Below are 25954 nucleotides of genomic sequence, written 5' to 3'. Positions count from 1 at the left end.
ACAATATCGTTGAAAACTCTCACAGAATCGTTGTATTGGAAAGAAGCTTAAATTTCGCCTTGAATAATCGTGTGTCAATAATATTCAGTTCGTTATGCAATCGTTTTTCATGAGCTCTAAAACAAATAGTTTTCTTCAAAAAATATGTTGTGGCTTTAATAGGCCGAAAGCACACGTACAGTCGATATCCTCATGAGAAATATCAGCAGGAAATGTATACACCTTCAGGTTATTAGTCTTCAAATTATTGCATTCCGCGAATTTTTGACTAAGGAAATGGAACTCACGAAAGCAGATTTATTGTTTATCTCTGACAGATGACAACGTCGGAAACGCGAACTGGTGTCAAAATGAAGATGTTGGTCCCACATGTGTAGATTCTAAATTGTAGAAAAAAAATCATATTTGTCGTGGCGTGTCTGACGAGTCAAATTTTGAAGTTTTTAACTGACACGACAATCATTTCAATAAACATCTTATCTGGTTTCATTACAGTGAAGGCTGACTGAGATATACAGAAAGCTTATTCTGGCTCGGGCTTCCCTATCGCTCTAAGACCATACAAACATTTTCTAACTTAGGAAGTGGTAGTGTTGATGTTTAGAATTTCTGAAATTTTCTAGAATTTTCGACCAGGAATTCCAAGAATTTAAAATCTTGACAATTCTAGAAAATTCGAAAATATTCATGAATTTCAGAAACTTTTAAGACTTTCATGCATTTTCACGATTCAATTTCACGAAAATAGGGTGCATAATATTTGAGGCCAAATGGGCCAACTATATTCAGCTGACGTTTTTTTTTCAACCACTCGTAAAGGGTGTTAATGTTTATTTCAGAGATACCAATTTGGGTTCTGCTTTCAAGAGAAGAATAATTTATTGTCGAAAAATTTATCGTTATGTTTCCATTAAAGTAAAGTCAAAATACTTCACTTTGCACATTCATTAATTTATGTTCGTTTATTCAGTTACCTACCAACATTATCTCTTCTTAAGTTCTTAGATTTATAAAGAAAAAGTTGACAACGGAAAATGTTTGCTCTAGAGAGCATTAGTTTGGACGATGCTATTTATAGCGAGACTGTGGTGATAGTCAGTTGTGGTGTTGTGTGGTTCTTCAGAAACACTCGTAGCTGTATAAAAGTTCTGTTGATTTTTTTAAACAAGCAGATATCGTTATACCCACAAAAACTTTTGCTATATTCTCGATGCATTTTCTTATTTTATTTACATGAAATTAAATTACATTGCTCGTTCAATTTCGTTGTAAGGATCATCTTAATCACATGTCCATGTGGGTAAGATAATATTTAATTATTCAAAAACGAACCAGCAACTCTGCTTCCACTTCTTTTACTTAGCAAGCAATAACCGATTTCATTAGAAGTTATTAGATACTTTCCCCATGATTTTATCACCCCCATTGCTACCATTGTGGTAAATATAGGTGTACAAAATTTCCCTTTAACATGTTTTGATGGTCAATTCTTGATAGAATTGAATTAATTATATAAATTGCCGAGAAACGGCTATAGTCAAGAGTGTTGCAACGTTTTCAGATCACATAATCTACGAAGTTAACATGAAGCAATAAGCAGAATACATATACCACGTAAATTATTTACTCAAGGCTGCAAACAAAATTTTCGGTTTACGACATTGAATCATAAATTTTTTATTAACCTCATTTCGCTAACAGTAACAGTGCAAACAGTTAGTATCCCTCCACACATTACGAATCTTTACACAAGATGAAAAGTCCTTTTGTACCATCATACATACACACAGTTCAGACTTGTGTGGGTGGGCATGTACTTTAAATCTTTAGACACGAGGCACTGTTATATAACAAGGTTTCTGGAAAAGTGTGGAACACTTTCACGTTCGCATTGAGCACTCTATACGGATATTACTATAATATATACATAACAATTAAATTGTATTCACTGGTTTAAAATAAAACTTGCACTGTAAGCGACCAGGATAAGATAACCATTTTGTAATTATTGAGGATTCAATTAATACAGAAATATTATTGAGCTGGTACAGAGTGGGGTATAAGTGGAATTTTAAATGTGTTTTCGGTAGTACAATACGTCATTAGTGGTGATTACGATCTTTTAAGCAATAAGACATTAATGAATAAATTAGGGGGTATATATTGGGCTTGGTTTTATGTGAGCGTGTTAATTATTTCGTTCAAAGCGATGTCTAGCGATCGATGAGAAATCTTTTACTTCATTAGTTCAGACACAAATTTCAGTATATAAGAGAAAACGAGCAGTGCTAATCGCCTGTTTTCGACATTATTCGACAACGTTAATGTTCTTGAACCCTTTGTACCACATGTAATAAAGAAAATATAAGAAAATATTGACGCAGAAAAGAAGCTTTGTGGGACTGGCGCTTTTGCTATCAGTTGCTTTTGATTTAATTTGTTTTGATCTGTTTAGAGACTTCACTAACAGCCTTATAGACCATAAACAAGTACAGTCTGGACCACCGGCTTAACGTGACTTCCAAACCTCAGAGTATGCAAATATCCTCTGAGGAAGGTTAGGTGGTAATTGATATCTCACCTAAATGTAGGCTGGACACAGTGCCTAAAATAAGGATTTATTTTTAACGGGGCGGGAAATGTGTAGGAGGGTTTTTTTTCTGTCAGAAAGGTTTCTTTACCAGTAGCGAAAAAAAAAATCGGCGTAAAAGTCGAGTTTGACTTTTTAACTGAAATTAGACTTAACGGATCATTTTCATGAAGATGGGCCTTTTATTCTGAAAAAATTCTTAAATTAAAAAAAAAACTTTGAAAAAACTCGGAGGAGTTCAAGAAAATTTCTTAAAGGCAAGCTAAGGAGAAGTTAAGAAGAATTGATTTTTGAATGATTGAAAGAAAGATTGTCTCACCAGCTGTTCCCGGTCATGCTTTTTTCTTAAAATTTTCGTTTTTTGAGGCTCACAGATGTGACATTATAAATAAATGTTTTATCGCTAGTTTTGTAGAGTATGTTAAGAGTTATCCAACGCATAACCCCGTTGAGAAGTTTTTACTGTAACTGGTGTTATTCAATCAAGAAAATGTCCTTTTTCGTAAATTTGCGGAAATGGTTAGTCATATTGTATCCACAATCCATAGACAAGTGTTCCTGGACATCCCATAACGATGTAAGTGGAATTCTAGATACGACATACTCATCATCTAACCATTCGTGTTTTTAACACTAGCGCATCATAATCTGAAACGGTTAAACCGTTCCGCAAAGAATGATTTTTTTGTGAAACATTCTGATCAGTAGGAAAGTGATCCAAAGATTCATTGAGAATCTTCTCTTAGTCGAACATTGAGCAAAAATACGAAAATACGAGTGTACGTTCAGTGAACTTATGGTAAAAAAAATTGAATTTAGTTTTGTTTTCGATGACCTTTTTTTTATATCGGGGTCTTCGAGTCGGGGGGATTTGTTGAATTTATAAAAACCGGGGAGATTTGAGGGAGACTGCGGGGGATTTTTCCCACGAGCTTACTTTAGGCCCTGGCTAGACATATGAACACAAATTCATCTCATTCGGGTACATCGTTGCTTGGTGCTGCACACTGGAACTACTGAAATTATGAAGCTTAAGTGAATCGAACCCGGACCAACATTATTGGTAGAAGGGTAGTATGTAGCCACTGAAATCTATCACATGGAAACATGTTCAATCTATAAAATGTCAACACAGTGTGCTATGTGTAACGAAAATAGGTGTCTACCTCCTGCTGAAAAACATTGGAAAGAGACACCTAATCCACTAATAACTATGTCAAAACCACTTTTAACATTACATCCAACTGCACAAATTTAAAGCTACACACATGATCGGTTTTCGAACGTGATATTTGTATACGTTATGCATTGGAATAGAAGGCAATATAAATAGAATTCTTCAGATGTTTCAGACAGTTTTAAAAATTATGGCGATATATGTTAAAATATGTTAAACGGAATTTTATTCACACATTACAATTCTTATTTTTTTGTAATATTTAATTTGAGCGTTATTAGCAAATGTATGATAAACTGATTCTATTAGTAGTTCAATTTATAATAAATTCAAGTTCTTCAAAGTGTGAATTCGAGTTTATTTTAAACATTAATAAATGATCAACAGTTTTCGACATTTATCGTCGTTTTTAGGCTTTTTCCAAAAATGTTGTTATCGTAAGCATCGCTGCTTCAAGTGACTAAGTCCCACCTGTTGGGTGGGTCAGATCACTTGACTGTCTGAACCTGAGCTTCTTAAAAGATTTTTTATTGGTTGATTAAAAAGAACTATACTAGAACGGTCTAAATTTCTCATTAATAATTCAATTCGGTTTAGTTTTACTGAAAATTTTCGTGAAGTTACAAAACTATTAATTTTTGATTCACAACTGTATTTTCTGTTACTGGTCTGGTTTTATGCTCATATTAGACCGGTATTGTCTATAAAATGATGAATGTCTTCAATAAAAATTAAACTCGTAAACTTCACACTCGTTAATTTTTTGTGGTTTAATCGCTTTTGTTAACAAGACAAAATAAAAAAAACGAGAAACAATTCGTTTAGCAACAGCAGCTACATCGTTAGACCAATATAATGTATATTGAAACCTAACCTCAGGAATTCTGTGCTTTATCAAACTTTTTTGTATCGATTTAAAATAACCCCAGTATGAACAAATAGGGCTTTTTCTGAGAACTCCTTCCAGATGGTTGAACCTATACCACCCATTTTCGAACTTGACCTGAGGATTTCAATGCTTCATCGAATAATTTTTTTTTTTGAAAATCGGTTTGAATTTTGCTTCAGTTATCGTGTTGACAAAGAGCAGAAAAGGCGTCTTCTGAGCACTACTCCCAGATGGTTGAGCCTATACCACCCATTTTCAAACTTGACCTGAGGATTTCAATGCTTCATCGAATAAAAAAATGTTTTTGAAAATCGGTTTGAACTTTGCTCCAGTTATCGTGTTAACAAAATGCAGAAAAGGCGTCTTCTGAGAACTACTCCCAGATGGTTGAACCGATACCACCCATTTTCGAACTTGACCTGAGGATTTCAATACTTCGTCGATCAAAAAAAGTTTTTGAAAATCAGTTGAACTTTGCTCCAGTTATCGTGTTAACAAAGAGCAGAAAAGGCTTCTTTCGAGATCTACTACCAGATGGTTGAACCGATACCACCCATTTTCGAACTTGTCCTGAGGATTTCAATACTTCGTCGAATAAAAAAAAGTTTTTGAAAATCGGTTGAGATTTACTCAAGTTATCGTGTTAACAAAGGGCACAAAATTTTAACATTTTACGTTTTTTCATCACATTTCCATACATTTTTAATCATAATGAACGTGTTACCTACGGTGTATTTGTTTCTGTAAAACCCACGACTTACAGTCAAGGGAATTACAAACTTATGCTTAAAAAATAGTATGCGGCTTGTGCAGTCGCTTATTATAATGAACCATATTTTATGGTTTAACAATTACAATTAACAATAAAAATTATCGTTTCCCATCACACCAACCACTCAATAATATTCTGGCTGGTATGGTTAAATTGAATGGGTTTAGCAATAATATCGAAATAATTATCATTGCCACTTTCTTCAAATTTTATGTACCATCTTACATACCATAACGTTGTCTGATACGGAAGCAATAACATTAACGCCATTAATTAATAATTCACTGTCATCGACACTGTCTCATCTCAGCTCTTATTATACAACACTTAATTATATTCAACATTAGTAATATGCCACATTGATTGACCCCATCACAATTACTAATTGACCTGGAATCGTCAGATCAAAACCACACACATGACGATATAAACGGTTTATGAGAGGGAATAAAACAATATATATACCAAAACGTGCACTTAATATGTACACATGTCCAGTAGATTAATTAATAAACAACAAAAAATATATTTATTCTGGTACACATAACCGTTTGGTGTTTGGCATTTTTCCATAATTAAATCAATCTATTTGAATGAAAATGAAATCGAATTGATTTGCAAATTTGAATAAGAAGATTCTAAATTCTAAAATTTATCATATTTTCTATGTTCTAGGGGACCATTTTCCATAGTTCGCCGGTGCATACATCGAGAGTCAAATCAACAGTTTGCCGTCAAAATTGTCGATGTTGCGAAATTCACAGCGAGTCCGGGGCTAAGTACAGCTGGTAAGTGTTTTGTTGCTATTTAGTTTATTTAATTGCTATACGAATGCATTAGAGATAAACCATTCATAAACCACGTATTTAGGATCTAATTGATTTCGGTTGAAATGTAAGCTTTCAATCCGGCATATCTACATCACACATCTTTCCAACACTATCACTGACATTGATAATAGTAATGTAATCACAAGACAATCAAAAATTACTTGGTCATAGCATACACCAGTTGGTTTGTTTCCGTTTTAGTTCGAAAACAAATTTACAAGATACCTTGCAGAGATATCCCATTCAATTATACAATCCAATGCACAATTATGATGTTCTACATAAAGCTAATCTTGTGTGTGCTTGACCAGAATTTCCCATTAATCTTAGTTGATGTCTATTCATATTTCGGTTCGAAGATAACATGTGTACTCTGGGTCTGGGTTCTATTGTCTCGTACTATGCTGATTATAAACCTATTCTATCCTATCCCTCATTATTATTGATAGAAAGAATTTTGTTTTGAGTCTATGATAGCTAAATTGCAAAGTTGAATTCGATATATTTATTCTTAACGTTGCGTTGACTGGTAATGGTATGTTTCGTTCACAAACTATTGAGAAGAGGATTCAGAATCACTCACATCAGAAATATTTTTGATTTTTCTTTTCTGGATTACTTACAATATTTTCTGTAATTTAACCTATTAGAAACGGCAAACGTATTGTGGCGTAATCAATAAATCTTTACTTTTGCTTTATTTTCTGAACTTTCAAACCAATTCTTTTACTTCATCTGTTAGAACATACATTACGCAATATAAGAGAACATGAGCCACTGCTCGTCGCTCATTGTTGTCATCGTTTTCGATATAGTAATTTATGCTAAAAGTAGTTGTTTTTGTCACTAGATGTGATATTAGGGGCCATTCACAAATTACGCACGCACCAAATTCGAAATTTCAGACCCCCCCCTCCCTCCTTGCACGCGAAAATGTATGGAGAAAATTTCAAAAATGTATGAAGCGTACGCTTTTGTCAACCCCCCCCCCCCCCTTAAGAGCGTGCGTAATTTGTGAATGGTCCCTTATCAAACGAGCGCAGCGAGAACAAAAACCACCACTTTCGCAACGTGTTGCATTCAACGTTTTCTGCAACAAGCTGCGAAAAATGAACTTTTGAAATGCAAAACATAACTCTACCTTCAACATACATTCTACTGTATAAACGAAATATTGTATGAACGATCAAGTAGACTGAATTTATTTACGCTACAAAAATTGGTTCACTGTGATTATATATCTCAATATCCGAATGGTTAGAGGTGTTGGTCGATGAGCATTGGCTTTTGGTGTCGGTGGTTCGAAATTTGGTCAGGGTTTTTATTTACTGTTAATGGTTTAGATGTTCAGAAGGAGTGGTGAAAAGTAGATTCATTTCACAACTAGTGACGAAAAGCAAAACATAGAAAACCAGAGAAAAAAGGCCCCTCGATCGCCACCCAAATCACACATGAAAAAGTTCAGTTTTCGCAGTGCAGTTGCAGAAACAGATTCTCCTCTCATCCACAGACTAAAGTGTCGAAGAGTTAACAACCAGCTGAACCATAGAAACGAAAAAGTTGAGCGTTAATATTCAATCTTTTCGTACTTAGTTTTAACCTTTTCGAAACGTCGAACTACTTCACGTGGTTAAACTGTTAAATCTGTTACTTCTTTTGTTGAACGTTTCTACAAATATTAAAACAAAATGACATTAGACGTAGGTCATCACTTTTGTCATTTCTGTCGATATCAGATGATTAGGCAGAAATGTTGTACCTTCCAAAAAATATTTTTTCGACAGAACTCCCCCGAAGTTTCTGTAGAGCTGGATTTTAATTAGTTACAGCAGGAAAAGATTTCATTACTGCTTTTTGATTGAAGTGAAAGTGCAGAATGACCAGAAATGGGAAAAGTTCCATTCGTTCCATTCGCAGGTTGTACATATCTAGATTCCCGTCTCTTCTATAAATAAGCAAAACTACTAGCCTCGAGGTTACATTACAAGTTTATCGACATAAATTTGTCTGTAAGAGTTTATCTAATGAATTTTTAAAATCGTTTTCTGGTAGGTATTTAGGGAAGATGGGGATTTCTCTTCGTGTACCTGGGAACATGCTTAGCATAATGTGAATGATTTTGCTTTCGAATATGTACGATTAGGGACTTCAATGTTTGTTCATTTATTGTAGCAAACATTTTTCAATTACTTGATCCCTTTAATTTTGCCAGAATATTTGTTTGTTTTTTTCGGAAATAGTATTTACGACGCAAATGACCAAATCGAATAAAATATAGTCTCTAGCGTAAAGCATCTGCCAAGATAAATAAACAAATTATCAATGTTTATCCCTGCTATCCGAAAAGCGAAAGGAAAACGTAACCACCTTTTTACGTATATTTCGTTCCTATGATTCGTATTCCCCTGGTATCTATTGACAATTTCATCGGATCGGCTTGCTGTGAGTGTACACAGTTGTGTCTTCTATGTGTGCCTGTGTAGTAGACAATATTTCGGCTTTGATGGTTAAAAAAAAAACCGAAAATCTAGGAAAAGAGCGAGAAAATGGAAATCAGACAACGAAAAGAATGGCAAAATTGTCAAAATAAATCCCAGCTGGAATGAATGGGTAGAAAATCCTTTAGTTTAATTCTTCATTTATTTCTCTATGTTATTTTTTTTATATTTTATTTTTATTTTTAAATTTAACTATGCGCTTGTTTTGACGAATACTTTATAAGTTCGTTATAATAAGCATATTTAAATCTGCATTGCAGAACTTCCGAGACATAAAAAGATATTACATACAGGTTGATTTTGATATAGTACCCAGAGACTTTAACAATAAAAACTGTGTACACGTATAATATAAATGACTATAAACAACGGTGATACATAACGTCGTCGTGCTTAGTCCCTTCCTATAACAAACAAAAAAAAACAACAACAATACTTGTGAGTACCGTATCAACCGGTGTATAATAATGCAATTGAAATCGCAGAAAATTCATTATGTTGTATCATTTTCATTTATATTATATTTTCACTCTGTTTTTTGTTTTTCATGCGGGCAATTCCACGACAAATATAGTTTCTGCTTTGGCACAACAACATTTCGCTATAAGCCGTAAACAATTCTTATTTTATAAGTTGAAATCAGTTTTCCTTTTGGTGTGGGGGGGATTATACCGTCCGTATAATAATACATTCAGTTATTTTCGTTCCGTAAACACTGATTTTAAATCATTGTTCCATTGGTCCGGTAAGTCAATGTGGGCTACGATGGTGTGTTGCCGAACAGACAATTTTATTGGTAATTCAAATCGAAAAATTTATTTCGATGATACCAATATGGAATGATGATTACTGGAGTTAGATTTTCCATTCTCTCTCGTTTCCGATACAATTAATTGTATGATCAATACGAGAAATCGTGGAAAATTACTGTTGTTTTCGGAATCAGATCAATTTTTCATTAAAAATCGACCGTGTTGAAAAATGCAAAACTATTTTTCAATCACCGCTGCGTATAATAACTTATCGATATCGACATATACACAGTCGATTTACCGATGATTTTACATGCAACGAAAATTTACAAATTGTAAATTTCGTCAGATTTATTGTGCAATGGGCGTGCTTCGATGATGCTGGTAGCGTTCCTCTATTGCCAACAGTGTTCAATTGATTTCATAGAATTTACATTTATCGGTGCATTGTTGATATCCAAAAAACGAAAGAAAATTTCTCATAAAAATGCAGCCAAAACTGTCTTGCTTCTACTTAAATTTTCACTGTTCTAATTAAGGTGACGCGTCTCTGATTTAAATAAGTAATATTGACTTTCCAACTCTCCTTTATATAGATGGATAGATAATGCTTGATTAGATAAAATATAAATATGGTGTTTCGTGCTCACACAGCACAGTTAAATATTCTTCGAAAATTTTCGTCTATAAATTTCTGAAGACACCTCTATTGTACACCTAATGGAGGAAAATAATGTCGAAATTGACATTTAATCCTGGAAATAATTAAGGCAATTTAAAGTGAAAAAGAGATGCTGGTGCCGGATGTAATATAATTCTATAAAATATAAATCTGATGGAAGATTTTCGGTTGTATTTTCCCCCGTCATTTTATGTAATTGTGACAAACTTGGAGGAATTTGTTTTTGTTGCTCTAATTCAATGAAATATGATTTTGTATTATGGTTGAGGTTACGTTTCTATTTTTATTTAATTGACTGTGCCGTAATAGATAACTTTTGCTTTATATTGCATAATACATAAAAACAAGAAAAATAACTCAGAAGGTACATTTATCTGGAAGCTTTAATACAATAAAACATCCCATCATTGATTCCAGTATTTTTGTCTACCCATGACATCTACCATGACATGTGTCACAAAAGGGACCGATAAACTTACTTTCGCTTTGTTTTATTCTGCACCCTAAGAATTTTCTACGCGCCAGGGTTGTTTAAACCAATCTCTCCGTTTTTGACGCTTTTAGCAAATGAACTCTTAACTGAATGTTAGCAATACCATTACCATCTGCAATTGACAATCTCAGGATATAATAAGAGCTAAGATTTAAATCATTGTGGGGTGTAATAAAGTAGTAAGTTCTTCGACCAGGTTTGAGGTGTATCCATTATTGACGATACTGGAGAGGGAAAGGGTTAGAACCGTACATAAGACTTCGTCCAATTTTATTTTCTCTCAAAATAAAAACTCTGAAAAAATTTCCTTTTAATACGTCCCCGTCATTTTCGTTATGAGCGAATGCAATGATTAAATCTGGTCATTGTTGTCGATAACAGGTGATTATCCATTACTGAAAGGTTCCAATATGACATTTTAGAAAGTTCAGTGGAGTAGAGGTAATTTTTGAGAGAATATTTTCTTGAATTTTCAGAAATTTTCGTAATTATCTCAACGTTTCTTGAAAACGTGCTCGAATTACTTTCAAGGCATTATGAAAATAATTCGAGAAAATCGAATCATTTTGATGAAAATATTTTCTCAAAAAAAAACCTTTATACTCCTGACAAAGACTCGATACCAACCTGACAGCAGTGCTACATTTTTCAAATTCAGTTCTCTAGCAGCCAGCATAATTGGCAATTTTTTTGTGGTAAAAATTTTCTTTATCCTTTACCCTAGAACTTGATCATATTCCAGCGCCCTGGTCCATGGTACAATTGGTCTCTACGAAGATGCGGCACTGCCCATTAGGGCATGCTTTGAGCTGTTATAACAAGCACGAAAAATTCTTCCCTGTCACTTATGTCAGTAAGAGATTTTCAAATCCTTAGCAGAAAATTTGATTGAAATCCTCGAAACGTTTATAATTGACATAAACCCTTCGCGGAAAATTTAACGACACATTTCTATTTGTGAGTCGCGCCGTACAATAAATCAAATGTAATGCCGTCGGAATGATAATTTAATTTTTTTTCGCGTGAACTCATTTCAAGTTTTGATACAGCAATAAAAAAATATATTGAAAAGAAATCCGCGGAATATTTGTCTCGAGTCATTTTGAAAGAGCTCCGTTTTACCCACAATTTTTTTTTTTTTTATTTATTGTATTGAAATCTCATTCAAAAAACTATTTCCTCTGTTTCCGTGTGTGTAAGGGGCGAATGTGAGCCAATGAGCGTATACATTGAAACCGCTTCCTTTCACATCCCATAAAGCCTGACATTCAAGAGTATAAAATATTGCTTCATATTCAACTTTCCGAAAATTTACAGAACTTTGATGTCAGATTGAACGAATAGTCAAATATTCATCGACAAAGTTTTTAAAAGAATGTCGATTGCAGAAAAATACGACATTCTTCGTAATTTCAATCGTATAGCATTTATAATAAATTTGATTTGAAAATCGACGACATGCCATCAGGGAGCTGATACATGAATTATACCATATTGATAGCGTAACAGCAAAGTTACATTATCGTTGTCTCGTCTATGACGTGACGGATGAATAAAAAATAGGTTTGATGTATCTCAACAATATAAACAATAATTTTTAGAAATTCCAAGAGTCAATCGTACCTTAAGATATTTATTGTTACGCTTCAGGATGTGAAAATGAACGAAGCGATAAAGTATTCCATTGATTAGATATGATATATCGTTACTGGAGATGATAGCGCGTTACGCTGAGAGATGTATCCATGTATGCATTATAATAGACAGATTAGAACTGATATTGTTGGTCGAGAAAAGAAAAGATTATCTGCCGTGCCAATGAATTGTTCTTTCTATTAAAATTGATTAAAATTGTGACTGCCACATACGACATGGATGCTGATATATATATATATATATATATATATATATATATATATATATATATATATATATATATATATGCTGAATCGCTGTGAGAGACTCATAATTTGTTTGAAGTTGAAATGATTTGCATGATTTTCTTTACACATGTTGCTATAGTAGAATGTCTTCATTGTTTTCAATGTTAAATCTCTGAACAGTTTCACGGTGAAACTTTCACCCTAAAGTTGACCTTTAATACGCAAGGGATACACACTCTTTTTCGATTAACCTCATAAATCAGTGATGAATCCAGTATTATTTCTGGGAAAGTGTTTTTCCACATTTTCCTAGACTTCGGCATTTTCTCCTCAATTTTCCCAAAAAATATTTTTGTGAAAAGTTGAAAAAATTGTGGGAATATTTAGGATAAAATGGGAAAACATTTTGCAAAAATAGGTCCTGGATTACTCGGTGATAAACTAATGATTAACCAAAGATTAACCAGTCAGTGGTAAAAATCAGGATTTTTCGGATTCACACCCATCGTTAATACGTTACCTACTATAGCGCTGACAATAGAACCGACAATGCTATTACATGTGCAATGGAAAAACCACAGATTTCGACTATAAATCGTACAGCAATAGTAACGATTCAAAACACCTAATGTGATAGACACGGATTGTTTACTGAGACGACTCAGCCCATTATGGATACTATCCTTTCAGAAAAGTCCATAATTTGGCCGAAAGTTTTCGTTTTTTTTAAAAGTATAATATCATGTTATCGAAGGAATGTTTATCGTTTGTCTTCGATCTTACACACTATGTTAGACGTAAGAGAAAAAAATCACAATTTAATCTACATATAGTCCGCACAGTAATTTTTCGCTAATATTATATTATGCAAATAATAAATCAACTGCAGACAGCTATAACTTTCAGTTTACATCAAATTGTCGGTCATACATGAATATTTAATATTACTTTCTTTCGTTCAGTACCGTTATAAACACGAAACATCAATTTATATTATAGGTTATGTATAGCACTGAAGCACACGTAAACATTATATATATTCGCTTTCGTATATAATACGGGGCAATCATAAGCAGGAAAATTTATGTCTAATGCCTAAAACATCCTCGAATATCGTCATAAATGTAAACGTAAACCTATTCGCATATGCGAATATTAAATCTAATTCTTGCGATTTGTTCTAACGTGTATGTAATGTTAGCGCATTTTTTCTCTTTTTTTTTATAAATGAAGTTACATTTATCAAGCAGGCACACAGGAATTGAGTACTGACATTTTGGAAATGCAATTTTTTCGTAAGACAGAAAAACTGTAAAAGTGAGTAGATGAAACACTCTAGAGAATTAAAAAGGGTGAATGGAGGAGTAAGATTGACTGTGTCAATACTGTTAGGAACGCACACTATTTTTGATTGTTTGATTTTTTTGTTGTTGTTTGGGAGTTGCGTAGAGTACAGCTTATTCGGAAAATTACATCATACCCTTTACAAAGTAGAGAATTTGTATGAATTAAATTCAATGAGAACGATGTTCGTTTTGTTTAGATTGTGGTTCTATTAAACCGGATATTACAGGATCTGAGATCATGGATCTCAGAGAAGCGTTTGACCAGAATGAATACTTCGTACCTTGCCTTTGACTGTGGGTTTAAAAACTAAGCAGTGGAACGCTACAAAACAATTTTCATGCGATTACGAACCATATTGTAGTTGGATGCAAAAGCGTATTTTTGTTTGCAATTTACGTCTTTCAACTGAACATCAGGCTGGCTACTGTTGCCCTGCAGATTTATAACACAAGGAAGCAGGCTGGCGGCAATTTGAAAAATATTGTTATCTGGTACATGTCCCTTTGTCCAAGGAATCAGGCTGGTTCTAAGTTGAGAATCAATGTACTAGCGACCCGCAATGCAAGGCCTTATATGATGGTTCTGCACTTGGATGTCAAGGTTCATCCACTAGATAAAGGATCAACATTAATTGTTGACAACTTGACTTGTGAGGTAAAGTTTAATTTCGTCCACGGCTGAGAAACATTATCTCACGTTCTAAAATACCTCACATTTCAATTGTTGACAGATGTTGGATTAATGAGTTGTAGTACGTGGTTCGATCAAAATCAACAATTTTTAAGACTTTTACAGTATTTTGTAAAATGAAGTTTTTTCGTATTTAATCCATTTAATCCAATTTTTATTCCATTTAATCCATTAAATCCATTTAATCCATTTAATCCATTAAATCCATTTAATACCATTTAATCCATTTAATCCATTTAATCTAGAAGTGAGTTACCCCTCGGATTAATGACTTTTTGCATTTGTAGATCCTAGCCGGCTGCGAGTAGTCAATATTGAATAAAATCGTTTAGATTTTTGAAAATAAAATATTTTTTTAATATAATTCATTGAATGACAGTGATATCCAGCAATCGCTGATGATTGTACACATTTTTGCTTTAATTTAGTCCAAACACTGATATTCGTTTAACAAAAGTATTTTTTTCAATTCCTTTTTTCCAGATCTGAAAAGAGAAGCAACAATCTGTCACATGCTGAAACACCCACATATTGTTGAATTGTTGGAAACATATAGCTCGGAAGGAATGTTATACATGGTTTTTGAATAGTAAGTACTTGATGTTGATTTCGTTACGAACATTGATTGGGATAACGAGATAATATTTTATTCCATAAGCACATTATGTTCTCGTATAGTATACTTCGTCGCATATACTCATCAAAATCTCATTAGTTTTACGGATTTTAGTTTTCGTTAGATAACAAGTGGAATTATAGTGAGCACATCAGCTTTCATTCAATTTTTTTTTCGCTTGCATAATTACCTCCCTGATTTCACACTTTTTTTGGGGCACGTACGAAGTGCTGGTCTTATAATAAGTTTTCTGTTCTTTGTTTCGGGACGGTTGTTTGGGCCCGAAGGAAGTGGACATTATAAAGACTATATCGAATTTTCTTGAGAGAAAGTTTTTTCTTACTTAAACGATTTTTGGTCTTAATTGGAAAATGATTGAAATGTTTCGGAAAGATTTTTTTTTCATGAATTTCATTCAAGTTCCTGTCGTTGTCATGGGGACGTGATGGTTCAGTGGAGTGACCTTCAAATTCTGGAATTGTCGAGATCTTTCAAGAATTTAAATTCTTTAAATTCTTGTGAGTGATAACGCCAAAACTTCAGGTGATAAGAGAACAATAGTTCTCCGACTTAAATGAGATATAGCTGGTTGGATTCAACTAATTAATAGCTGGTTGGATTCAATTAATTTCTATTTTCGGTGTAAAGTGTTCAAAAGTGAACAGTCTTTCGGCAATAACTCAAGAACTCAAAAAGGAAGAACGTATGAGAAATGAAATTTTAATCATTTGACCGCGATATATCAGTCGCAATAGAGCACGAAAACGTATTTAACACCATCATATAAACACGTCATTCTCAGAAAATTTCACCAATTGCACAGAAAAACTCAAGGAATAATTATTTCAAATTATTGTAATGTTTTACTATAACGCTGTACTAATGCTTTGGAAAGACCTAATGGTGGAGTATATGCACTGGTTGATGCAAGTACATCCACAGAGTTACGACCAAAAATATAGCAAGTGTTCGGAGAGTCGCCTTCCCTGCAACATTGGTATTACGCAGAACTGACTGACTATATGGTGTTGTGGCTGACCTCACCCACTATCGTTCCACATATATATAAATATATAGTATTTTTGGTTTGCAAGCCTACAGAATTCCGAAAGTCTTGGAAAAAATTTGTTGCCAAATTGGAGAGTTATTCTCATAATTTGGGAAGTGGATAGTGTATATGGCTGTATTTCAATGTAGAAATCGTTATGAATGTCTGTAAATGATTGGTAGTGTGTTTGTGGACATGTAATTTGAAATGAAAAATTGGTGCCAGGACGGGAGACGAACCCGCAATCTTCACCTTTCCGGGGCGATGCTCTTACCACTTGAGCTACCCGGCACACTTTTCATTTCAATTTTTGTAGTTTCATTTTGTGTACGAATTGATTGTATTAGTGTAATGTTAATGTGATGTTAATTGAAGATCCGGTTGATTGAAGATCCTGTGTAGTTCAAACGTTGCGTCCTTATCCAGGACGTTTGGGTATACCTAAATTGTGATGCGTTAGCACCTTTCGTCGATATGGCGACGAAACCGTGACAAATCTCATAATTGCCGAGACCCTATTTTCGGGACCCTCTACCATCTTGTGAACACTTTACACCGAAAATAAAAAATTACCCGAAAAATTGAAAGATGCGTTTTCTCTACAATTGAAAGAAGAATCCAACCAGCTATCACTCATTTAAAGCGGAGAATTCTTGTTCCAAATGTTAATCACCTGAAGTTTTCAGGATGTCGCTCTTGAATTTTAAAATTTCGAGCATTTTAAAGAATTTTGAAGAATCAATTTCACAAAAATAAGTCCTTCTTTCCATCAAAATGACAGAAAAGACCATAGATGCCATTTTCGCCAAGAAAGTAACACACGGTCGGAAATATAGCTTTCGCAAATCTTGCATATTAGTTGACATGAATTTAACCATTTACCGAATTTATCCTCCGCGCCTCAACAAACATCTTTTGGTACAACGAAATTAATTCAATCTTTTAGTGTATGATTTATGTGGGGAAATGTTTTATGTATAACTTAATCGAAATATACAAAAATTCCGAAGATTTATGGGAAATTGGACATATTTTGTTTTTTTTTGCAAACATATTAGATTACTATTCAAAAGACAAAGTATCTCGCAGAAAGCAATGGCTCGAGACTTGTATATAAGTGACAAGCAAACCGAAATACATAACGAACAACCTTACCAAAACAGACAATAATTTTCTCAAGCACTCGTTTTGCCTGATACAGCAAACAGAACATCATAATTTATTATTTCGTTCGAGTTCTAAAAGTAAACATTGCATTGTTGAAGGCAAACTTTCTCGACAAATATGAACGAGTAATACACTTTATGGTTGACTCCTTTTTTTGCTACATTTTCGGAGAATTTTCATGAAATTCCTATGACTGGGCAATCGGTTCAGAAAAGGTTTCGACGAATTTCAAATCTATAACGGAATTATGGGTGTCCATTAAAAGTTTATTGCAGTTTAGAATTTATCGTTGTCGCTCGAGTGTTTTGAATGTTGAAGCAAAAAATAAATAAAAAAAAACCCACTGTTAACGAATTCGAAAACTGTAGTTAAATTCATTGCGATTGTGGAAATTAATTTTCTCGGAAAAGTTTTTAAATTTTGATGAAACATATTGGATCGCTCTCTGAATTGCCACAATGACTCTACGAAATAATAAATTTGATTTGATTGATTTTGTTACAGCCGACATTTATTATGGAGTCATCCCGGAACAATATAACTACTTTACTTACTTAAATTTTTCGGAAGATTCTCGGTTAGAAAATTTAAAATTAATTACGTTGTTAAGTAACGTAGCGTATTCAACTTTGAATATAATTACTAAAAGATATCAAATTTGAAAGGAAGTGCTGTGTAATGGCATATTATATGGTGTGCTCCTAACCAGAGTCTATATGTTTTGTTTTTGTGTGTTGTTTCCTATGCTATATACGTAATGAGGTTGAAATGTTTGTTGCACAACAACACAATATTGTCAAATAAATTGGATCACATTATACTCCCTTGAGAATTAATTCATTAAATTACTTATATAGCATAAGTATAGCATTTATGGAGTAATATCGTTTTGGGGATATTCCATTCATTTAGACCATTTTCATGTATTACAGTTAGATAACATATTTGCTGTGATGTATTGAATTATTGAACCGGAAAAAAATGAACTTTTCTTCTGCAAATTATGCAGATTTTATACAGTCGAAACTGTTTATTAAAATATTAGGATTGTGCGGCATTCTCGAAAAATCCTTTAAACGTAAAACCGAAATTTAAAAATGAAAAAGAAAAAAAAATGTTGTGAAAACGTTGATACGGGCAACAAGCGTACCACTTTACCATCACTTGACTCTCTGCATAAATTTGTCTGAACCACGTTCAACAATTCCCACTCTTACGAATTCAATTTTTTTTTATGCTACCGTTAAATTGGTTCACTTTGCAAAAATTTCGTTGTTAAGCATTCGTTTCATACTGTATGACAGTTAGACAACTCCGCGATTTTATTTTTTGATCTACTTGATTGAAGTTCCCAATAAAGTTTATTGTCGACATGGCTACATTCCTTAGTAGCGGATTTACTTGGGGTGAACAGATCGATCTTAAAAATGGCAGAAACTTAGGAAGGAAGTAAAAGTACTGAATCACAAACGGGTTGGAATGATTGGAACTTTTTCGTTTGATTTTTCCGACAAAAAAGCAAAAAAATATTATCGATAATTTCGCTCGGAAATTATCAAACAAAATTCAGATGAAAATCGAGATTCAGTTTTTTTTTTAAATTTCGTTTATCATTCCAGTAATAAACTGCCAACATCAGTTAACAAATTTTTTGCGACTAACAACTACAATATGACAGATTGTGATGTTAGCAATGATGTCGATAAGCGAGATTTTTGCGAAAAGTTTTCGCATGTGAAACGCACTTTAATCTTGTCAGGAGAAGAATAACGGCTGTCTCTCTACCGGTTCTCTTTCTCAACTCAATCGCAGTCAACCGTTAAAATGTCAAACATTTCAGTGCCTTACATAGATAAAAGCCGAGATAAAAGCATTGCAAATGTCCTACTTTTTCCACATTTATAGTGCTGTTCTCTACCAAAGGCACTACAATGTTTGACATTTTAACGGTTGACTGCGATTGAGTTGAGACAGAGAGCCGGTAGAGAATGGCAGCCGTAATTCTTCTCCTGGTACTCTAAAATAGGGTACTGAAACTTGCCAGTACTCTATTTGGCAGCTGTCGACTGTGATCACTTTTGCTTGAAATGCGTTGGAAATCTACGGCACCACCAATTATTTAAAATGTAACTTGTAACGTAATGGTAACACACTTGTCCGCACTTATGTAACCAATGAACGTCAACACAAGGTATGGTCGAATGTCAAACTTTGTATGGAGCGGAGGACATAGCGATTTCATATGAAGAAACTCACCTCTCATGAGAGGTGAGTTTGCTTATATGAAACCGCTATGTCCTCCGGTTTGTATGAATAGACCATACCTGGTTTATACTTTCATTGCTTGTAACGGAATGAATGACGTCCCAAATTTCCATACTCTTTCCGATGGTTCGATAAACATTGAATTTGTGCAACACGGTGTACAGTATACTATTTCAAAACCCCTTAACAAAATTAGAAATGATCCGATCCAGACCCGATAGATTTGGGTCCGGTTCGGTTTTATCATGTGTTCGGAAGACCCATTCACCTCTCATATTCACTGTGTTCAATAATTTAATTGAGTTTCTATAGTAATACGTTTCTATAGTAATACGATAACAATTTGAACGTGAATTCATGTACACTGTGCATTATATAGCCCTTGACGAAAATATAATTTCGATACAGAATTGATTGCATCACTTGTGAATGCTGACAACGTTTCAATGTATTGATGTCAATATTATTTTAATCGATAAGCCAACAAATTATGAAATATCACTTTGTAACAAATGACAACGCGTTTTATATATTATCATGACAAAACCTTGATTTAATGAGATTGTTTTAACAAATTATTTCCATTAAATGTTTATGTTATTCGCGTATTTAATTAAAAAATAATAATAAATTAATTTATGATTTATTGGTTTGGAAAACATATTCAAAATGCATTTTTAATTAATTGAATATGTGTCTTACATTCTGAAAAGGATATAGTTAAATTAAAAATATCCCGTCACTTTAACCAATTTTGCACCAATTCATACGTCGATGTAAATACTATGAACATCTCAAGTATTTTGATTGGTTTGGCTGGTTCGGTTTGGAAAGAGATGTGATTAGAATTGAATATAAAAACAATTTACAAATTGAATCTTTAAAAAACATCTCCTGGAAAATCAATATTCCTGAGCAGAAATTTCCCATCTCGTCGAGTTGAGATCGTTGAAGAGAACACGAAAACTGTTGAAAAATTATTATTATTTGTCGTGAATACTTCAACGGTTTTATCGTTGCTACAGTGGGTGTTTTTTAGGTCGAAACATATTTGACATTTTTTAAAGTTTTAAAAGTCATCGACGGTCCCTGTCAACTAAGTGCTTCCAGGTTTTATGCTTGTTTTGCGAAAAATTTGAAAATCTCTTTCGGAATAGGAGAATGATGTTTAGAAACTAAGAAGAAATGTAATAGAGTTTTCCTATATTTTAGTACATTCGGTCATAAAATTACTGCTGTCACTGCGCTTACTTTCATGTGAACCAACTTCATATGGTGACATTTGTTCTGTAATGACAAAGAAGTTGGTTCACATGAAAATAAGCCGCACAGAATGAAGTACTATGAAAAAAAATTTGGCGCCTCTACAGGCCAACCCATTTGTCCCATTGTGATTTTGTTCCAAAATATCATATTTTGGGAATCACCATATTGACTGGGAACGTCGATGACTTTTAATACTCTGATGAATCTAAAATTGTGTTTTCTAAAGTCAAGCCTACAACCAGTCGGGAAAATGAAATTCTCATACATTTTTTCATGCTTCGGGGCCGAAAATGAGGTCAATTTTTCGAATTTTCTCGGGTTTCCGGCCCTCTGCATGAAAACTTACATGTGCACCTGTTTGGGACGGTTGATTTAAGGCACTTTCGCTTGTAAGCCTCACTTCGTTCGGCCTACAATCCGCGAAATTGCCTAAAATCAATCGTCCAAAACAGGTACACAAATAACCATTCCACACAAGCTGATAATTTTAACAGAGCCCATACATTTTCTGTCAAAATTTCATTTTCATTACACCAACTACGAAAGTTGTAATTTTCGCTTCCCGAATGAGATGCGAAAGTATAAAAATTCAACTCTCAGTTAGCCACGACATCACAAGAGGTGCGAAAATACTTTCGCCTCCCAACCGAGGAGCGAAAGTACTTTCGCCCCTCAAACGAGGATGCGAAAGTAAATGACAGCAACAACATGTGTTCCGTCTGGTGTTGTTGTGATCACTGTGATTGTTGTGATAGAAAAGAACGTTGCCAATAATTTATAAATTTTTCTTTATTACCCCCGCATATTTCAGCTTATTTCGGTAAATGTCATCAGTTGGAACATTATAAGGAAGCTCAAATTACAATTTTCGTAGTTGTTGTAATGAAAAGTTGTGTGCCGAAGGCCAGGGCGGCAATCGCACAGGTTGAATTTTTTTACGTCGTGCCATGTGATCCAAATAACCATTCATTGACTGGTAGCATACTTGACTTAAAGGTGAACAAACTGTAATACAAAAACAGTGCATGCATATGGTCTGAGAAGACAAAGGAAATATTTACGAAATTACTCAGAAAATTTCGTTCGAAACTCGTCTCTATGACAATTTGCAGCTAACATGCGAAAAAAATGCATCCGCTGTGTTCTTCTTCTTTTCATATACCTACATATAAGTATATATTCAATATGGAAAGTTTGTCAGTTATGAGTAGTTGAAGAATTTTTCACAAAGTTGACGCCGAGAAAATTCCTTTTATTATTAAAAAGAGTTGTCGGGGTAATGTAGTGCAGTGGGTTCATATTGTACTTTTCAATGTTTAGGCTTGCACGTAACATCGGGTTCATATATCTGAAACCATATGACCATGTGATAGTTGAAAAAATTCTCTTAGATTATCTCCATTTCAATTTTGAAGTTCAATTCACCGCAAGACGCTGCTTATTATTAAGTAATTTGTTTGAAACATATCCTTTGATTTTCATGTTGCATCAACACATTTGTCTTATCGAACTTACAGCACTCGAATATGCTCTACCAAATTTATCCATCAATCATTTTACTAGTTTGACATTCACCCATTAAGAACCTCGTTAAGAACAATCGTTCAAGGAACACAGTCATTAAATGCAAAAAGGCTAACCGGAGGCTTAAATGGAGCGACTGCGTTTCCTGCTCTACTAGAGCGCGTGGCTTATGTAACATTGGCAGAATATTATGTTAGAAAAGACTGCTCGACTAGTACACAAATGAGATGATTATAGAGCTATACTCTGTTGTGTATTGCATAATTTAATGAAACAATGGAACCAACAATTCGCCGTGGTTCTCATTATACTAGATTATTTTTCATCTATATAATAGTGTTGAGTTAATTTATCGGTCGTTTGTTGACTTGCTAGCGGTATGAAGTTGCTCAGACATGTATGGTGTATAGTATATGGTGTGCAGAGTATTTTTCCAAGCAGACAACATTATTATTTCATAATGTAATACTTGCTGGATAAAAGTTTAGGTTCTCCAATTATATAAGCACTAAATTCTTAAAATCCCGAATAAACCATATTCGTTTCAGCTTACCTACATTTCCGGCTTAGCTTAACTCGAACATCTTTTCAACATTTTTAATATAAAACACATTTAAAGAAGGTTTAACATTTTGTGTTATTAATTTTTCTTTTTCTTTGTGTATTACAGCATGGAGGGCTCTGATATATGCTTTGAGGTTGTTAGACGAGCCGTGGCTGGTTTTGTATACAGTGAAGCGGTGGCTTGGTAAGTTTCAGTTGTTTTTTTATAAAAAAAAAAGTTTGTTTCACCTCAATGGTCTTTTAAATTTTTAATCAGAATGTTAATTGTTTTAATTTCAAAACGTTGAACAAAGCGCAGTATGGTTGATGCAATTTTTATTTCTAAATTCAATTATTTTGCATGCTCTCAAACTTTTAGCACGAATATTTACGTGTTTCAAAATTTCAAAATATTTTTACACGAAGAATTCGTAATTTGACAATTACATCTATAAAAAACCATAAGAACTACCAATTTACGAATTCTTAAAGTTACGAATGTTTCGAGGATCGTGCCGATTAGATGCTCATGCTGTTCGTCACATAAGGATTCGTAACTTGACAGTTACATGTATATAATCCCATAAGAACTGCAATCGAGGCACAGGGCGACGTAAAAGTGACAGATGCAAAAATTTTCTCATACGGCAACTCGAAATTTCATTCATAATTTTAATTTTATGAATGAAATTTCGGGTTGCAGTATTTAAAAAACATTGCATCTGTCACTTTTACGTTGCTATGTAAATCTACGTCCTGTGTCTCGTCACAGCACAGCTGCCAACGACAAATGCGAAAATATTCGCCACAACAACACCATAATGCCAAATTTTTCTGTTATGACAACTCTTAATTTCATTCAAAAAAATCAGATGAAATGTCAATATCGCGGCGGCAAAATTGATTTTTCTTTTCCAATTTTACCGACGCATCTTTCCAATGAATTTTTTAAACAGCAATTCTTCACATCAAGAACTTGATGTAAACTCTATCGATGCAGCGTAATTTTTGTGCTGTAGGGTAAGTTCAGTGTGGTCTTAAGATTGTATGAATGTACGATTTCTCGTCGCATACGTCGTACAGTGTACAGTTATGTGTCATGACTCAGTTTTTCGTAGCTATGTACTCTAGATAGAGTACACCAAATTATCATCGTGCAGGTTCTGTCGAACCGACATAGTTTATAGCTTGTAAATATCATTACGTATGTAGAATGTTGATGTGAATCGAGTCTTACACATAATTCATCATTTCAATTGTATGCAAATTAATTCTAGAATAGTTTACTATAAGTTGTACAGTACCAAGCGTAACTCCGGGTAACATGAACGGTATATAATGTCAGTATGAAGATTTTACCCATCGTCATACAATATCTCCATTTTGATTTCGTGTGTGAAATGCGATACTTTTTGTTACTCCGTACTCAAACTTGGATAAGTGGTAGAAAAAATGCAAAAATAGTAAACGATTCACACCTTTTCGTTTCGTTCAATTTCATAGCGAAAATACAAACCTCATATTCATCAGTTATCTTTACCTTTATTGCGCATCGTATAGAAATTGAAATGATGTTTTATGTAACCAGTTGTTGTTTAGTCATGTGCGAGTTGTCCAAAAAAAGCCGTTTCGCTCATATTGAATGTAAAAAGCGATTTTATGGTTGATTATCGTAGATGGATCGACCAGTAACTCAAATCGCGATGTTGCCAAGCTGGTATCGGATTGGTTTGGTCTAGGGGGCCGACGTTGCCTAACCCTTCTTTTCGCTCTATGAACTTTTGATTTTTGAAAATTTATTTGAAAATATAAAATGAAATATTTTTGACATGGTTCCATGGGCGAAATTATTCCGAATGGTGTCAATTTTACGTTAAAAATAAAAAACATTAATTACTTAAAAAAAAGCATTTTCTGGATTTTCCAGATTTGCACATTTTTTTGTATTGATGGGCGCCATCTTGAATTACAGCGCCACCTGCATACTTTTTTAAGCACTTATATTTTTCTCGTATGCAGAGAGGTTCAAGAAACACAAGATTTTTTCCCGCTCAATTCGGATCAAAATTCAATTTTATAGAGCCGGAAGAAGTTTTAGCTGACGGCGGCTCCATGGCCCAAACCAGGTCGATTCCAGCTTGGCAACATTGCGATTCGAGTTCGTGGCCGACCCACATACGATAATCAACCATACAATCGCTTTTTACATTCAATATGAGCGAAAGGACAATTCGCACCAGACTAGTTATTGCATATAACAAATAAATCATGTGCAATCATTCAGTTAAAACTTTAGTTCGTTAACAATGCGATATAATCGCTAGAAAAATTCCATATACGACACAAGAGTCGAATCCTGGATCATTTTGGTCGAAGGCTATTGTAGTAAGGTCTTGTTGTGGTTATTATCTACGGATATTCTTTGTTTTCGTGATGTGTTGCGACTGTCATAAAAAGGACGAACAGTATATTTACGCATCCAATCGAATTTTTGGGAATTAATTCCCAAATATTAGGCTCTGGGCACTATCCATGATAATTTAAACGGTTCACTGACGAGAAAGATCTGCGGCAGGTAATATTACTTCAGGTAATCTATTTTTGCTTGTAGAATTCGAATATTGTACTGCTGGTAAATATTTTTCACAAGCTCCCATTCAGGCCTTTCTACTAAAAAGTCTGTGCTAATTTGAGTGTTTGAATTGCCGAACTGTGTGCGGACATGTGCAGTTTCGACCGCTCAAATCCAGTACCAAATATTTAATCTTCAATTTGGAGCTAATCTAAAATTGACTTTATAATGCAAATGTTGATAGTGAGCTGCGGCGGCTTGTTAAATGATTGGAAAACCAATTTTCATTCGTATGTTTTGGTTATTATTCAAATATAAGCTTTTCGAATTTTATCGTCATTTTTCCACAT

General features: G+C 33.9%; 1 protein-coding gene across 6 annotated transcripts in view; it reads left to right on the top strand.

Annotated features, from left to right (window-relative positions):
• Positions 1-25954, top strand: part of LOC119067239 (peripheral plasma membrane protein CASK) — a 273427-nt gene that overhangs the window by 7781 nt on the left and 239692 nt on the right. For all 6 annotated transcript variants that reach the window (XM_037170102.1, XM_037170106.1, XM_037170104.1 and 3 more), the window contains 3 exons: positions 6104-6216; positions 15087-15192; positions 23160-23237. In XM_037170102.1, coding sequence (XP_037025997.1) covers positions 6104-6216; positions 15087-15192; positions 23160-23237 — 297 coding nt within the window. The remainder of the gene's footprint in view (positions 1-6103; positions 6217-15086; positions 15193-23159; positions 23238-25954) is intronic.

This window comes from Bradysia coprophila (assembly GCF_014529535.1).
Source record: "Bradysia coprophila strain Holo2 chromosome X unlocalized genomic scaffold, BU_Bcop_v1 contig_12, whole genome shotgun sequence".
Classification (NCBI taxonomy): Eukaryota; Metazoa; Arthropoda; class Insecta; order Diptera; family Sciaridae; genus Bradysia; species Bradysia coprophila.
The sequence above is the reverse complement of the archived record's forward strand: the minus strand, read 5'-3'. Positions and strand labels throughout refer to the sequence as shown.